This window comes from Staurois parvus, unplaced genomic scaffold (genome assembly GCF_062004578.1).
Source record: "Staurois parvus isolate SC_StPar_1 unplaced genomic scaffold, SC_StPar_1.0 ptg000279l, whole genome shotgun sequence".
Lineage (NCBI taxonomy): Eukaryota > Metazoa > Chordata > Amphibia > Anura > Ranidae > Staurois > Staurois parvus.
The window spans coordinates 1,034,453-1,052,907 of record NW_028318075.1 but is presented as its reverse complement, the minus strand read 5'-3'; the positions used below and the strand labels follow the sequence as shown (position 1 = coordinate 1,052,907).

Here is an 18,455-nt window from a genome sequence, read left to right as displayed (position 1 = left end):
CTGTAATAAGGAACAGCTAAACCCAACTGGACAGCATTAATGCATGGCGTAGAAAATATACAAGACATAAATTGATACATAGTAGCTTACAAGGCGCAAATTTTTTTATTTCATGTAAGATGATTAAAAAAAATGGGGGGGGGGGGGGGGGTAAAAAGTTTTAGTGCATGCTGGAATGAGCACACATCTGAGAGAAAAAAAATCTATTCTTATAGTAAATTACTGTTATAACCAAAAGCCCAGATCTCTCCTTCACTCGCCCTTCTGACCCACTCTGTAAGTGCACTCTTCAGTCCTGTGAATTTCAGGAACTGAGAAGATACTGGACAGTACTTCCATCTAGCAGTGCCCCATACTGCCTGTATTCTAGTCTTTGCACATATTTGGGACCCTGTCATAGAGAACAATGGCTGGCCCGCCATCCAGTATGATACGAGAGTCATTGTTCACAATGGCAGAGTATGGCACAAGATATGCAACCAGATGTAGAGGAAACCAGAAGGTGGTAACTACGCCCATCTCAGAGAAGACACAGCAGTAAATAGATGCCTTTGTGTCTGGAGTCTTTAAATCTATTTACAAAATTCAGGATGGTACATAAGTTCGCAAAAGCCCGACACAGTATGGAAGCAAGAATAAGTGAAAATCCTAAAAGGACATCTTCTGCTCCAAGGGCCAAGTCACACGAGTGATCCTGAGGGTGATAACCAAAGTTCTCTAGTGCAGAGAGCAGAAAGACAGGAAGGTATCGGTTCTTGCTTCAATCCAGCTCTTAAAAATAATGATCTGTAATCAAGATGTCAAATGATTGAAAAGGGGTTTAGGTTTTTGCACTTAGAATTTAAAAGTGAAGTTTAGCTAAAAGAAAACAATATTCCCTTAGTGACAGCTTAGTCCCATCTCTTACCTGTAAAGTAGTATGTGCTATGCTGTGCAGACAGCTGGACCCTTAAAAAAAAAAAAAAAAAAAAAAAAATAATCTGAAAAATCTTCATTTCAGGGATGCCAGTCCTCTTCCTAGCTCTGAACATCTGACATGTGAGGGGTTAATAGCTTCAGCCATTGAGTAAAGTTCTTTCATTGCTCTCACTGCCAGCAAATTAATCTGTGAATGCGGAAGATAATTCTGTGACTCATCACTCTCTCAGCTAGTCACAGACTGGGCTACAAGTAGTGTAATCAATGAAAGAACTTGTCAGTGGTAAAGGAGGGGGTGTTTCCCATCCAACCATCTGCAAGTCTGTTAACCACTGTAGTACCAGAAGTTCAGAGCCAGGAAGAGGACAGGGCAACCCTGCAGTGAAAATTTCTCCAGGATGCAGCTGCCTACATCGTGGAACATACTTTAGCTGTAGACAATGTGTTTGTTAGATAAACTTCAGCTTTAAAATAAGAACCCGCTGAAATCAATAACTTTGACCCGTTTACCTCCATTTTTTCTGATTTTGACTTTTTTTTAGGCTTTTGTGTAGAATCTAAAATTCGAACTTGTGCAGATTTGTGTCACCAAAAGGATGTACTGTATTTCCGTCACATAAAGGATTGTAATTATTATGACATTACAAGTTATAGTGGTTGTAAAGGCTAAATTGATTTTTTTTTTACCTTAAATTGATATTAAAGGCCTAAATTTTTATTTTTTTTTAAATAACAAACATGTTATACTTACCTGCTCTATGCAGGGGTTTTTCACAAAGCAGCCCCAATACTCCTTTTCTTGGATCCCCTGCTGGCAAGCCTGGCTCCTCCCCCGCTAAGTGCATCCAGAGCAAGCAGCTTGCTGTGGGGGCACTTGTGTGTGCTCACTCCCGATCCCCTCTCTGTGTGTCCATAAGACACATAGAATAGGGCTCAGCCTCACCCCCATTCCCTCCTCACTGGCTGTGATTGACAGCAAACAGGAGCCAATGAGAAGGCAGAGATCTAGGACCTCAGCCGCTCTCATGCATATTGCTGGATCAGGATCAGGCTTGGGTATTGGGGGCTGTGGGGGGAGCTGTATAGTGAAAGCTTTTTACCTTCATGTATAGAATGAATGAAGGTAAAATACCTTCAAGCTTTACAACAACTTTGATGAATTCTCTGCATAAAGGTAAAAAAAGTCCAAGATTAGTTCCCCCCCCCCAGCCCCCCCCCAATAATTAACTTAACCTGATCTTAATCCAGCCCGATGCCCGGTCTCTCTCTCCCCACTGTCTCAGAGGCAGCAGCGGGAGTCACTGGCTCCTGCTGCTGTCAATCAAATCCAGTAAGGAGGGAGGGGAGGGTGGGGCTGAGATGCACTATGTGCATGTATGGACACGCACAGCCTGGCTGAGGAGCGAGTCCACATATCTGTACCCATAGCAAGCACTTGCTATGGGGACAGATACAGAAGAGGAAAAGCGGAAAACAGCAGAAGGGAACCTCAGAAAAGGAGGAGGTTCGGGACCACTCTGTGCAATACCATAAGAAGAATAAATGCTTCTATATTGGTCTACAGTCACATGCGTTTCTGCTTGTTTGTGTGCATAGTTTTTTTTCTCCAAAGCATATTTGCTTGGTCTCAATTGTTGTGGGTGACAAGTGCTTTTACACGCATTTATGTGTGTTCCTCTGTGTAAAATGCAAACATTTTGCAAACGCACATCTCTGAAAATAGAACATGACACACAAAATTGTTTTCTCTGTGTCATCGCAGTTACCTGCGTTCATCCAATGAGGGAAAACACAGGTCACTGCACATAATATAACCCGGCCCTAAAGGGTCATATACCAAACCTCAATGCAAACAGTTCTAGAAATATTATGAGAATATTAGTTTACCACTTAGAAAAAAAAAACTTGCATATTATAAATATTAAATTCACCAATTTGGTTTTACGGACTGTGCATTAATGTAGTACGTTACTGTGCGATACGCCAGATTATTCATTTGCACCTTAACAGTCAAAATTGCACACAGCCCGGTTTTGTCTTTTTAACGCATTGGATTTGCACATTACAAAAACTGTGTTTCAAAACTGCAATGGTTAATACCAGGAAGGATGTCTTCTTATATTGTACCATCTACACTCTCTGGTAATGACATATACACGATGTGCTTCTGTCCCCATACTGAACTTACCATTTTGGGTGATGACACTGAATGGAGGATGTGGCTTGTGTGTGCAATTCTCTAGAAATGTGCCTGCTGAGTACAATGAAACATCTACTACATGTAGAAGCAGAGCACGACGCAACACACCCAACCCACTGCATGATGGCATAACCCTGCCAGGAAAGATCCACAACGGCCTTTGGCAGGCCCAGCCCTTATGTACACTATTTTCTACAACTACCGGCAGGGCACCAGGTGGAAGCATGTTTCTCAATAAACCTTATATGCCTGGGGAAATAGGAATCTTCACCATGGTGGGGCTCACACTGCAAGGGTTAAATGATCATTTATGCCTGGGGGATGGGAACAGTGCTTTTTACTTACCCAATTCTCTGCTGCAACATGCTGTGGCAGTGTTCCACAAGTAGAATGCAAGGCCATGGGCCCTTCATCAGTCTGGATCAGACATCACTAAATGGCGGACTGTGGTTCGGATCCAGACCGGGATACTGTCCCATCCAGACCAGCCGCAGTCCCGCCATTTAAGAGCTGGCTCTTCCGTAATCCTCATCCAGCTGACAACGGAGGCAGGACAGCTCTGGATGGACAGCAGGAGGCACATCAGTCTAGAGAAGACATTGGAAGATCCAGATGGAGGGCGGGAACTGTCACGTTAACATTTCAAGTTAAACAGCAGATGATTGGTTGCAAGCAACCAATCACCTGCTGGTTACCAGGAAAAGATGTGCAGCTCCCACCATCCACCTGGAGCTATCCTGCCTCCAATGTCCGCTCTAGACTGATGTGCCTCCCACCTTCCACCTTTGTAGGTAGGTGGGAGGCAAGGGAACTACAGTATGTCACTGCTGTGGAGGATTTGGGGGAAGCCAAGGATGATGTGAAAGGAAGCAGAGGACAGGAATATGGAGGAGGATTGGGGTGATATAAAGGGGAGGACCTAATGACAGGAATGTGGGGGGAGGGGGGTAAGGACAGGAATGTGAGGGAGAGGAGGGGGGTGATACAAGGGGGGGGGGGCAGGAATTTAAAAGAGGAGGCTGAAATAAAAGGGGGGCGGAGGACAGAAATCTGAAGGAGGAGGTGAGGGAGGGGATGATACAAAGAGGAGGGGGGGGGGTGACAACAGGGATGTGAATGGGGTGACAGTAATGTGAAGGAAAAGGGGGCAGATATAAAGGAGACAGAGGACAGGAATATGGAGGAGGATGGGGGTGATATAAAGGGGAGGAGCTGAGGACAGGAATGAGGGGGGAGGGGGGTAAGGACAGTAATGTGAGGGAGAGGAGGAGGGGATGATACGGGGGGGGGCAGGAATTTAAAGGAGAAGGCTGAAATAAAAGGGGGGCGGAGGAGAGAAATCTGAAGGAGGAGGTGAGGGAGGGGATGATACAAAGAGGGGGGGGTGACAACAGGGATGTGAATGGGGTGACAGTAATGTGAAAGAAAAGGGGGCCGATATAAAGGAGACAGAGGACAGGAATGTGAAGGTGAGGTGATATTAATGGGAGGAGTGATGTGATGGGGGGTTGAAGACACTGCTGTGGGGGGGGGGAGCTGTGGTGTAAAGGGTGATCTTGATGTAAAGGGGATGGAACTGTGATGTAAGGGGGGGGGGGTTGTGATGTGGGGGGGGGTCTGAGAGCATTGTTGTAATAACAGGATGAAGGCTCTGAGGCTAGGTTTACATCATTGTTATCTATATTTTGTGTGTAGGTGGCCCATTCATTTCAATGGGCTGTCTTGCATGCAGAAACGCAAAGACGTGCCTGACCCTTTTTTAAAAAATTGCACTGCACATGCGGCATTTGCCCATGTTCTAAGGTGCCATTAAGAATCAAACATGCAATTCAGACCTCAGTTGGAAGAAAATGTTAGTGACTGGACCTCTGTGAATTTTATTTCAATACCCCTGGTCTAGATGATACCAGAGGACCTTAGACCACCACATTGCAGAGGAGAAGGCTAGCATCACAGCAGAGCCTGCTGGAGAAGAGAATCAGATAAGCAAGTCCAAGTCCACTAGACAAACTTTTAACCCTTGCAGTGCAGAGCACACACATGAAAGTAGAATAGGTGGTTGCTCTCAGTCGACAAGATCTTTTTTTTTTATAATTAAATTTGATCAATTTCCAAAAACTAACAAGCAGTTATATACAAAATACCTTTTTACGTTTCATTGTTTCATTCTGATTGACATCAAAATAGTACAACTATAACAACTTTTCTACCCCATGTTCATAGAACTCAAAAGAAAAAAAAACTGTGTTTGCTTCTGAAAATTTAAAAAAAATACTAATTATAGTTTACTCTAATCTGTGGCTGTTTAAAAAAGAAAAGGAAGGGGGGGGGGGAAAGGAAAAAAAAGAGAAAGAAAAAAAATTAACCAGCGCCGCCCTATAGCAGAAATACTGCTACAGGGTGGCACGGGTGAGCAAAATCACTTATATATACACACACATGATTTTGCAGTTCCCGCTAGGGGGCGAGCACAAGCCCTACCTGTGCCGCCATTCGCGCCCTTGGCTGTTAATCACCGGGTCCCAGCTGGTGATTACTCGCAGGCACCCGGTGATCGCCTAGTATCTCCTGAGCAGGAGAGACCTGTATGTAAACAATGCAGATCTCTTCCCTGTCAGCTCCTGCACACTGCTTTGTATGGCTCTGCAGTGTGCAGTGAAGCGCACACACAATCCCCATAGTGAAACAGCACACAGTTAACCCTTTGATTGCCCCAGATGTTAACCCCTTCCTGCCCAGTGCCATTAGTACAGTGTCAGTGCTTTTCATTAGTACTGATGACTGTATTAGTGTCACTGGGGATGTCAGTGACACCAAGTCAGTTCCCCCCAGTGTCAGAATGCCCGACGCAGTCCTGCAGTCCCACTATAAGTCGCTGATCACCACCATTACTAGTAAAAAAAAATTAATAAAAAACAAAAATTACAGTATATATACACATATTGGGATTTTTTTTTAGCAAAGATGTTGCAGAATACATTTTGGCCTAAATTTATGATGAAATTTGATTGAAGTCATAAATATAGTTTTTTCTCAAAATTGTCTGTCTTTGTTTATTTATAGCGCAAAAAATAAAAACTGCAAAGGTGATCAAATACCACTGAGAGAAAGCTCTATTTGTGGAAAGAAAAGGACGTAAATTTCATTTGGGTGCAGCATTGCACGACCGCGCATTTGTCAGTTAAAATAACGCAGCACCGTATCTCAAAAAATGGCCTGGTCAGGAAGGGGGGATAAATCCTCTGGAGGGCAAGTGGTTAAAAAAAAATAAAAAAAGGACACATATCCACACATACAGAAACACAAACACACCATAAAGCATCTCCCGTAAACACCATTTCATAAATAATAATAGTAATTTCATAAATAATGCTCGAGGTGCAGTCGACAAGATCAAGGTTAATTCCATCACTGGCATTGGTCACCTGACCCACCAACTGCAGCCAGGCTCCACTATGGGAGCTACCAGTAGGTATTAGAAAGCTTTACCTATATCAAATCAGGCAGGTTTGTAAACGCCTCTGAAATGCAATCCATAGTGCATCACTTTTCAAAGGCAGCTTAGCATCAGCTGACAAAAATTCATGAGGAGATAGGCAGTCTTTTGAATACCTATTCTTTAAGCCAAAAGGGGATTTTATATTAAAATTGAACTGGACCAAAATGCAGCCGCATGCCTTAGAAGTGGTTGTGGTAGAATCACATTGACTTGTATGTGTCACGGTTAGTGGCACCTCCTACCAACAATGACATACTGTGTAAAATCTGCCACACAGCTGGTGTCCTAGTTTAAAGCAGACTTTTACCCATAACAACTTGATAAAAAATTATGTTCTTTTAGCAAGGAACATACATTCCACATTAATAATTATTCTACCAAAATGAGTGTGTCTTGTACATTGCCGCCAGCATTGTAGCTTGCTATGGGGGCACCCGAGCAGGCATGCTCTCGATCCACTGCTCCGTGTGTCCATTCGCACATGGAGCTGTGGCTCAGACCCATCCCTTCTGTCGTCTCATTGCCTCACTGGCTGTGATTGACAGCAGCAGGCGCCAATGGCTCCCGCTGCTATCATAGCCAATGAGGAGCCAGAGAACTAGGACAGCCGAGGTTCTCGTGCACATCACTGGATCGCTCAGGTGAGTATTAGGGGGGCTGGACACAGAAGGTTTTTTAACTTCATGCATAGAATACATGAAGGTATAAAACCTTGAGCCTTTACAACCACTTCAATTAATATAAAGAATAACACTGAACCTTGGTCAGGGCATATAACAAAGGCCCCAAAACATGTCATTTGTGGAGGACAGCATCCATCTTGGTTTATATTCTCTCCTATTGCTGTCCACGTTCCAGCATCTATTGGCATGACCTGGTGTTCCATGGAATGATTTGTCTTGGTGATATGTCCTGACCAGGTCACAGAATTGCAGGTTTATTCTTTTACGAATGAAAGTGGTTTTACCTGCAATGGCCGATGTTCTCCTTTCCTGCATGTTTATCTGGTCTGTGGATATACAGCTTGCAATGATGTTCAGGACTTCTTTGGCCTCAGTGAAGCTCAGGACATTTGAAGATTAGAGTGATTACTGGTTAGAACTCCTTTCCAGTTATCATCGCAGTCTGTGGGGTCAATTCACTAACAAATAAATACCACATTCATTTTTGCATTAAAGAAAACCAATGCAGTATTTATCTGAAAAATTGTTAAATCACTAAAAAAACATGAGTTATTATTTACTGAATGCATTACATATTTATGTTTTGCAATATTTTTTATCACTTAAATTTAGGCTGGGCTCACATATATGCGGTGCAGTAAATCGCATGTGATTCGCACAGGAACTGCACCGCATTTGCATTTGTGTGCAATACAGGGGCGGACTGACAACTCATGGGGCCCCCGGGCAATAGGGGATCATGGGGCCCCTGTGTCCTTGCTCAAACTCAAAAAAGCCTATGAAAAAGGTACCAGGGGCATCTCATGGGGCCCCCTACTGACCCCGGCACCTCGGGAGGTGCCCGAGTTTCCAAATGGTCAGTCCGCCCCTGGTGCGGTGTGATTGGCACCATACATTTTGTATCGTTCTAATCGCACCGCACCAAAAACATACAGGACCTTTTTTTGGTCCGTACTAAAATCGGATTGCATGGGTATTCACACCTATGCGATCCAATTTTGCACATCGCACCATGTTTTGCGGACCACTTTAAGGGTGTTGTTAACTTAACATACACACCAGCAGAGGTTCGCATGAGCGGGTTCGATTCTGATGCAGTGCAGAATTCACACTGAAAACGCTGCAAATTCCTCACCGCATCAGTGCGAACCAGGGCTGAGCGTTACTTTTGCAATTGTTTTTCCGCAATTTTCTCTTTTAGAAGATAACACTGCATCAGAGGAAAAAAATACATACACACAAATATTTTGAAACAGTGAAACCATTCTTGTGTGCTTTCATTCACATAGCCATCTTCCTCTGGTGAAATGTTACTATTCCCGATTTGCACACTGATACATTGTATACTTTTAATTGACTGTCTAGTGCAGAGTTCCCCTCATTGTTACTTTGTATTTTGACAAAATACCGACTGCCCGCTGGCAGGTAACAAATAACGAATGTTTTCTTTAGGACCTGTTCACATATAGGCGTTCTGAATCACGAACGAAATTGCCGTGATTCTGCTCACAATTTCAAAACGCACTGTTAAAGTTTCAAATTGCTTATCGACATGTTCAGGTGCTGTGATTCAAAACGCCTATATGTGAACAGAACCTTAGTGAAGTGACTCTAATGACATCTCTCTCTTTTTTTTGTATTTACCTCACATTTTTAACAAGTATGCTGTATTTACCTCCCATTTTTAACAAATGTGCAGTATTTACCTCATATTCGATATTTTACTTATTGACTCTTATTATCTCATGATATTTCTGAAAAAATGGGTCACGTGACCTTCATATCACATGCGGTAACCTTTAGTAAATTGTCCGCACTGGTGAAGTTCATTCTCTTTATTTTTGTGGTGACTAATGTCTCCAGGACTTGAAGCGATGAGAAATCCATAATTTGGAGTCACCAGAACAGAAACGGAGGGAAAATCTTCCAATGCAAACACTTGTTCTGGTGACACCCATCTAGGAGGAGGTTTACAGCACTCTATCAAAGATTCTTAGGACAGGAAGTGAAGGGTAATCTCCCCAATGGGACATAGATGGCAAACAAAAAACTGAGAGGGGGGTTTTAACCATTTTCTAAATGAAAAAGGCTTGCACTGGACATATGTTATTTACTTACAGGCCCCATCCATACCCACCTGGTTTGTAGCTCAATGCTCCAAAACGCTCAACATTCAAAATCCCATGCTTTTGCCTGGTCATTGCTTGAAAAATTAGCTTCTTTTGAGCTACAAGCTTCATGCTTCGTGTTTTTGGCTCCAATAGACTTCAATAGGAGCTTATTGTGCATTTTTCCCTCTAGTAACTAGCTTTCCATTGGCTAAAAATAATTAAAATAAGGTACTCTGAAGCAAAATTCTTGTACAAAACCAACAAAAAGTTTGTATAAATGACCAAAGACGCACAGCTCATGAAAGAGCAGCCCAGTGAAGATCCAAAAACTTCTCATACATCCAGTTAATTAAAACCACTTTCTAAATATTATTGCCACCTAGATAAATTATTATTCAGCTGACCGGTAACAGACCTCCTATGATGCTGAACCCTGATCCACTCACAGGACCTGTCAAAGATGGTGCTACATTAGTAAGTTTCAAAAGCTTGATCTTACCACTAACAATGACAACAGAAATCAGTCTGTAAAACAGAGGGAACAAATGGTGTACGTAGAGGTATCATTTGACCACACAAACCTGGAGCACTGCTAGGGTGATCACTAATGCAGGATACTTGTGTGGTTTATACAATAAGTAGATGTTTATTGAGTGAACTATCACTATTCTTAGGGCTGGAACACGCGGCCCTACTCACACCGGAACATGTGTATTTGAAATGCACGTTCCAGTGCTTTCCAGGTTTGCAGCCTATTCATTTGAATGGACTTAACAACCACACTGGAATGTGGAAAAATAAGTGCAAGCACTGCACCAAACCACAGGGTATTGTGGTACCATGCAATCGGGTTCTCGTAAATGCGCTACGTTTGCAAGATGCGTTTCGGGTGCCAATAACAATTAATTGTGTGGGAAACATGCACAGATTGTACCTTTCACACACCACATTTTAGGGTGAACCGGTCCTTAAAGTGGTTGTAAAAGGTACAATTGACCCTCACTCTTAGATTGTAAGCTCCAAGGATCAGGCCCTCCTAACCCTCTTGTATTGAACTGTATTGTTGCTGTATTGCCTCCCGTTATATTGTAAAGCGTTGAGCAAACTGTTGGCGCTATATAAATCCTGTATAATAATAATAATTGTCATACTTACCTGCTCTGTGCAATGGTTTTGCACAGAGTAGCCCCAATCCTTCTCTTCTGATGTCCCCTGCTGTCACTCCTGGCTCCTCTGCCCTTCTGAGTGCCCCCATAGCAATCTGTTTGCTATAGGGGCACTCATTTGGGCTTGATCCTGAGCTGGAAAGTGTGCATATATTGACACACACACAGCGTGGCTCAGACCCACCTTCTGCTCCATCCTAACTGGATTTGATTGACAGTAGCAGGAGCCAATTACTCCTGCTGCCACCATCAAGTCCAGTTAGAAGACAGCAGCACTGCTGCTCTTGGGCACAGTACTGGATCGAGATAGGGCTCCGATAAGTATTTACGGGGGCTGGGGGGAAAACGGATCACAGCGGGTTTTTTTCCTTTATTGCAAAGAATGCATTAAAGAAAAAAAAGTCTGCCTTTACAACCGCTTTAAAGCCTAGGTTAACCCCTTGGTGCCACCCGGCCCTTTAAGGGTTCCAGAAGCCGGGAGGCGGGAAGGTTTTAGGGTGATATGACCGCCGTGATTCGCTGTCACGGCAGTCACATGATCGGGAAAGGTCCCGATCAAAAGAGATCGGGACCTTTCCGTGAGTACCGAACGTGTGTGATGGGAGAAAGCAGGGCGCGCGCTCTCAGCACACTTTTTTTTAACAGAACGCAAATGTGCGGTCGCTCGGCGTCTAGGCCCAGACGCTGGAAGGCTGCACATTTGTGTTCGGCTGGCGCCAAGAGGTTAAGTAATAGTAAATAAGCAAACACAAATAACATAACTCATAATCAATATAATGTGTCCCTTATACTGCTGTGTCCTGATTTAGAAGCTGTGCTATAGTTTCTATCAGTGATGGGTCGAACACCCCTCTTTTTCAGTTCATGGTCAAACATTCAAACATACCGAAAGTTCGACCGCAAACTTCAAACAGAGGAGACAATTCACTAAGGAGTATCTTACCGCAACCGAGTATGCGGTAAGATACCGCACAGCTACTAAACACATTCTTTATTGTTTCAGCTGTCAGCAGAGTTCACCGCTGACAGCTGAATGGAAAAAGAATTGCTGGCATTGCCCGGAAATTAAAAAAAACACAACACAGTTGTTCCCCCCATCCATACCAAGCCCTTTGGGTCTGGTATGGATTTTGAGGGGGAACCCCATGCCAAAATTAAAAAAATGGTATGGGGGTCCCCACAAAATCCATACCAGACTCTTATCCGAGCATGAAGCCTGGCAGGTCAGGTAAGGGGGAGGGATGAGCGATCCGAGCCCCCCCTGAACATGGGAGGCTTTGGGGCAGGAGGGGGATCCCCCCCCCCAAAGAACCTTGTCCCCATGTTGATGGGGACAAGGGCCTCTCCCCCACAACTGTGACTGGTGGTTGTGGGGGTCTGAGAGCAGGGGTCTTATCAGAATCTGGAAGCCCTCTTTAATAAGGGGGCCCCAGTTCCCAGCCCCTCCGCCATATGAATGAGCATGGGGTACATAGTACCGCTACCCATTCACACACACACACACAAAAAAAAAAAAGAAGTGTAGTGGAAAAATGACGGGAGACAGTCTTTGACAAGTGCTCTATTAAAAACTAAAAATTTCAAAAATGTCCCCAAAGTAGATCCAACGTCAATCACGATGCCCGCAACCACCGCCGATCCGAAAAAAAAACAAATGCTCCGCTCTTAACGCTGGCTCTCTCTGTCTGACAGCTGTGCCGGGATGTTCCTAAATAATGTGTGACGTCATAATGCGCTGTGAATTGGCCAAAACATTGCACCTGACCTGTGGTCAGGTGCATTGCTTTGGCCAATCACAATGCACTGTCAGGGAGCAGTGCATAGTGGGGTGCAGCGGGTGAACAGCCCATTGAACGCCCTTGCTGTTTGCCGAACACACGAATGGCCGTTGTTCGAGTCGAACTAATATTCGACTTGAACTAATATTCGACTCGAATATACAGCCCATCCCTAGTTTCTATAAATGAAACATGATCTCTGAATGGAGGAAGCAGGGCTATCCATTATCTGCCTCTTCTCCATTCATAGAAGCTGTAGTATGGCTTTAAAAGAATGCAGGAGCAGGGTGGCACAATGTTGCTTGTGCTTTTTTTTTTTTGACCTTCTTCTCACCTCCTGCTTCAAGTAGGGTTTGCATTCCTATAGACTTGTATGATAATGCAAAACGTTAAAGGGTCAGGTGCAACATACATCTGTCATCAGTGAGCCTGGACAAATCAATGACAGGCAGAGACTTTGTACACATATAGGGCTCATTCACACAGGCCCTTACAACCAAATCTGGGCATATTCCCCTGCCCAGGTGCTGTGTACAGCCAGTACTTATATAACCACTAATGAAATACACCTGTACGCTATATGAGCATGTACCTGAATACAGCCAAGCAAAGACATTCATGTCTATGGGCAGATGAATGTAACAACTGGGCTTCCCGGGTGGGGTGAATACAGCAGAACACACATTGCTCTGCCTCATGTACACAAATATAGTGGATGTGAATCCGAGTGGCTACAAGTGTACAGGGCCATATATGCCTTCCCTAATGCAGACAGCATGTAGATGGACTTGCGTTTAGATGCATACAACCAACTGCCATCAATTTGTAGAGACCATATACAACCATATCATGTGCTATACGGCCATTTGTGGTCATGTGCGCAAAGCCTGCTTAGTCAATGCTAAGTTCCTCTTTACCTAAAGAGAAAATCAACATGATTTACTGAACAGAGGCTGTGTTCTCAAACGGCTAGCTATACATATATGTATATATACTGTGTATGTACCGGTATATTTATATCATTTATATATATTTTTCCCCTTCTTCATAGACACACATTACACACACACACACACACACACAAATAAATAAAACTAGACATTGAATATGTCAGAGATGACAGTGAGGATATGATCAATGGCAGTCGATGGTCATCACTTACACCAGAGCAAATCCCATGACATAGAAGCTGCATCCTTTTTATTACCCAATCACCTTCTCTCCAATGATCACCTTCTCCCCAATGACCACCTTCTCTCCAATGATCACCTTCTCTCCATTCTCCCCAATGACCACCTTCTCCCCAATGATCACCTTCTCCCCAATGATCACCTTCTCTCCATTCTCCCCAATGATCACCTTCTCTCCATTCTCCCCAATGATCACTTCCCCCCAATGACCACCTTCTCTCCATTCTCCCCAATGATCACTTCCCCCCCCCCAATGACCACCTTCTCTCCATTCTCCCCAATGATCACTACCCCCCAATGACCACCTTCTCTCCATTCTCCCCAATGATCACTTCCCCCCCAATGACCACCTTCTCTCCATTCTCCCCAATGATCACTACCCCCCAATGATCACCTTCTCCCCATTCTCCCCAATGATCACTACCCCCCAATGATCACCTTCTCCCCATTCTCCCCAATGATCACCTTCTCCCCATGAACCCCTTCTCCCCAATGATCACCTTCTGCCCAATGATCACCTTCTCTCCATTCTCCCCAATGATCACCTTCTGCCCAATGATCATCTTCTCTCCATTCTCCCCAAAGATCACCTTCTGCCCACTGATCACCTTCTCTCCATTCTCCCCAAAGATCACCTTCTGCCCACTGATCACCTTCACTCCATTCTCCCCAATGATCACCTTCTGCCCAATGATCACCTTCTCTCCATTCTCCCCAATGATCACCTTCTGCCCAATGATCACCTTCTCTCCATTCTCCCCAATGATCACCTTCTGCCCAATGATCACCTTCTCTCCATTCTCCCCAATGATCACCTTCTGCCCAATGATCACCTTCTCTCCATTCTCCCCAATGATCACCTTCTGCCCAATGATCACCTTCTCTCCATTCTCCCCAATGATCACCTTCTGCCCAATGATCACCTTCTCTCCATTCTGCCCAATTATCACCTTCTCCCCAATGATCACCTTCTGCCCAATGATCACCTTCTCTCCATTCTGCCCAATGATCACCTTCTCTCCATTCTGCCCAATGATCACCTTCTCCCCATTCTGCCCAATGATCACCTTCTCCCCATTCTCCCCAATGATCACCTTCTCCCCATTCTCCCCAATGATCACCTTCTCCCCATTCTGCCCAATGATCACCTTCTCTCCATTCTGCCCAATGATCACCTTCTCTCCATTCTGCCCAATGATCACCTTCTCTCCATTCTGCCCAATGATCACCTTCTCTCCATTCTGCCCAATGATCACCTTCTCCCCATTGATCACCTTCTCTCCATTCTGCCCAATGATCACCTTCTCTCCATTCTGCCCAATGATCACCTTCTCTCCATTCTGCCCAATGATCACCTTCTCTCCATTCTGCCCAATGATCACCTTCTCTCCATTCTGCCCAATGATCACCTTCTCTCCATTCTGCCCAATGATCACCTTCTCCCCATTCTGCCCAATGATCACCTTCTCCCCATTCTGCCCAATGATCACCTTCTCTCCATTCTCCCCAATGATCACCTTCTCTCCATTCTCCCCAATGATCACCTTCTCTCCATTCTCCCCAATGATCACCTTCTCTCCATTCTCCCCAATGATCACCTTCTCTCCATTCTCCCCAATGATCACCTTCTCCCCATTCTCCCCAATGATCACCTTCTCCCCATTCTCCCCAATGATCACCTTCTCTCCATTCTCCCCAATGATCACCTTCTCCCCATTCTCCCCAATGATCACCTTCTCCCCAATGACCACCTTCTCCCCATTCTCCCCAATGATCACCTTCTCTCCATTCTCCCCAATGATCACCTTCTCCCCAATGACCACCTTCTCCCCAATGATCACCTTCTCCCCATTCTCCCCAATAAATCACCTTCTCCTGAATGATCCCCTTCTCTCCATTCTCCCCAATAATCACCTTCTCCTGAATGATCCCCTTCTCTCCATTCTCCCCAATAATCACCTTCTCCCCAATGATCCCCTTCTCTCCATTCTCCCCAATAATCACCTTCTCCCCAATGATCCCCTTCTCTCCATTCTCCCCAATGACCACCTTCTCTCCATTCTCCCCAATGACCACCTTCTCTCCATTCTCCCCAATGACCACCTTCTCTCCATTCTCCTCTATGGACAGTGATCTGCACCTGTTTCCTCTGGTGAATGGCCACTGATCTGCTCCATTCACTCACCTTTATTGGCCACTTCCCAGGCCACCTCGAACAGGACGGCATTGTCGAGGTCCAGGTCATCGTCCCAGTCCTCCAGCCCGGTGAGGGAGGTGACTGACAGGCTGCGAGCCAGGGGCATCCTGCAGGCTGCTAATGGATGGTGCGACAAAGGGTTAAAGCAAGGCTGAGTGTCCTTGAAGTGTCAGCTCCTGTGCAGCCCTCCCCCTCCTCCTCTTCCAGCAGCACTGCGGACCCCCGCACCACTGACAGAGGAACTGCTACAATGTAACTAACCAGTCCTCGAGAGGGGCGGGGCCACCATCGCATCACACACACCCCCCTCTGCCCACAACCAACATGGTCCCGCAATATCAAATGATAATCGGTTATTTCTTGTAAGTCTTGTCGCTGATTGGAGGGTGGAAACACATGTATTTACAGAGGAGAGTTGATTGGAGTAGAGGATCTCCGGCAGAGGGTGGGTTGGGTATGGTGCTCCGTCTGTGGTGGAGAGGGCTGATTGGCTGAAGGTGTGTCAGTCAATAAGATGGACAGGTCAGCTCGTGGGCTACGTGCATGAGAGGTGAACTTGGCCAGTCCTGAGGTCAAAGGGTCCATGGTCATGAACAGCATCAGATGATGAATGGGAACGTCTATTGTGGGCGTTCCAGCGTGTCTCAGCGGGCACGGGACAGTTTAGAGGCATAGTTCACCTTTATCAAAAACTGCCTATGCAGATGAGGGAGGTCCAGGGGCGGACTGACCATTTGGAAACTCGGGCAGTGCCCGAGGGCCCGGGGTCAGTAGGGGGCCCCATGAGATGCCCCTGGCACCTTTTTCATAGACTTATTTGAGTTTGGGCAAGGAAACGGGCCCCATGATCCCCTATTGCCCGGGGGCCCCATGAGTTGTCAGTCCGCCCCTGGGGAGGTCTGTAGATACAACACACTGTACAGCTCTGATCAAACATGAATACTACCCTTGTTATAGGTGGAGGCCATTTACACACCTCGAGAAGCCTGACTGGAAAACTCCTAGGACGTTACTAAGACACACCTAGCTGTTACTACTCCCACCAGGGGCAGACTGACCATTCGAGCACTCGGGCACTGCCGAGGGCCCAGGGTCAGTAGGGGGCCCCATGAAATGCCCCTGGTACCTTTTATAGGCTTTTTTGGGTGTGATTTGAGTGTGGGCTAGGACACAGGGGCCCCATGATCCCCTAATCCCTGGGGGCCCTGTGAGTTGTCAGTCCGCCCCTGACTCTCACCATCACAGGAGGGAGCGCTTTCTCTCATTCAAACCTCCCTAAAATGCTCTTTCTCTCCCCTGATGCAGTAGCTCTGAGCTCCCCCCTGTGATGGTGAGAGTAGTAACAGCTAGGTGTGTCTTAGCAACGTCCTTAGCAACATCCTAGGAGTCTTCCAGTCAGGCTTCATGAGGCATGTAAATGGCCTACACCTATAGCAAGGGTATTATTCAACTTTGGACAAAGCTGCACCGTTTGTTTTTACCTACAGATGTCCGTTAGCTGCATAGGGAGTTTTTCGGTAAAGTTGAACTAAACCTTTAAATGGAAAAGCATCATATGTTTTGGGTAAGGATGTTTTTAGTCTTTATTGTTTACCTTTTCAGGACCAGTTCACCCAAAATGTGAAAGATTTTGAAATAGATCTCCCTGTCTAAAGCCGACCATAGATGAAGCGATTTGCTTTCATTCAACCACAGGTTGCAGGCAAGAGAATCGCTTGATTGCCCCATCAACACAGTGCTAATTGGGGAATACCTCTCGCAGAGCCATTGTGTTCTCCAACTGTCCCTGATTTTGAGGGACTGTCCCTGATTTGGAACAAAGTCCCTCTGTCCCTCCTTCCTCCTCATTTGTCCCTCATTTTGCTCTGATCTATATAGTTGTATATAAAATGCACTATTTATCTTTCAAAAAGTGTTGCAGTGCTAAACTTTTCATCCAATTCCTAAATTGTTGCATTTATATTATTATTATTATTATACAGGATTTATACAGCACCAACAGTTTGCGCATCGCTTTACAAAATGAAGGTAAACATTACAGTTACAATACAATTTGGTATAAGAGGAAACAGAGGGCCCTGCTCATTAGAGCTTACAATCTAGGAGGAAGGGTTGAGTGATACAAAAGGTAATAGCTGTGGGGGATGAGCTGATGGAGGAAATAAATGGCAGTTTACTAGGTAGAAGCAGGATAGACTTCTTTAAAGAGAAAGGTTTTCAGGGATCGTCTAAAGGTGGATAGATTAGGAGACAACTGGAGAGATTGGAGTAGAGAGTTCCATAGGATGGGAGAAGTCCTGGAGGCGAGCATGGGAGGAGGGAACTAGAGAGCAGAAGGTCTTGGGAGGATCGAAGAGAGCGGTTTGGTTGATATATTGAGACCAGGTTGGGGATGTAGCTGGGGGCAGAGTTGTGGATGGCTTTGTAAGTTGTTCTTAGTATTTTTAATTTTATCCGTTGAGCAAGTGGAGGCCAGTGGAGGGATTGGCAGAGAGGGGTAGCAGACACTGAACGGTTGGTAAGGTGGATGAGCCTGGCAGCCGTATTCATGAGCTAGTATAAAGGAATAGTATTTGTGGGTTTAACCAGACTTTTTTTGTATAATTCTCCTTTAAGGGGGCATGGCAGAGGGTGTGTCCTATGCCTACATACATTTGCTAATAGGTGTGCCTTGTTCCCATCTCAAAAAGTTGGGAGGTATGTGTTCTCCCAG

General features: G+C 45.2%; 1 protein-coding gene across 1 annotated transcript in view; it reads right to left on the bottom strand.

The window, feature by feature from the left end:
* The window catches only part of GYS1 (glycogen synthase 1), a 74,371-nt gene extending 58,379 nt beyond the window's left edge, over positions 1-15,992 (bottom strand). The window contains exon 1 of the mRNA XM_089681805.1: positions 15,731-15,992. Coding sequence (XP_089537931.1) covers positions 15,731-15,848 — 118 coding nt within the window. The 5' untranslated portion in view covers positions 15,849-15,992. The remainder of the gene's footprint in view (positions 1-15,730) is intronic.
* Positions 15,993-18,455: the final 2,463 nt, after the last annotated feature.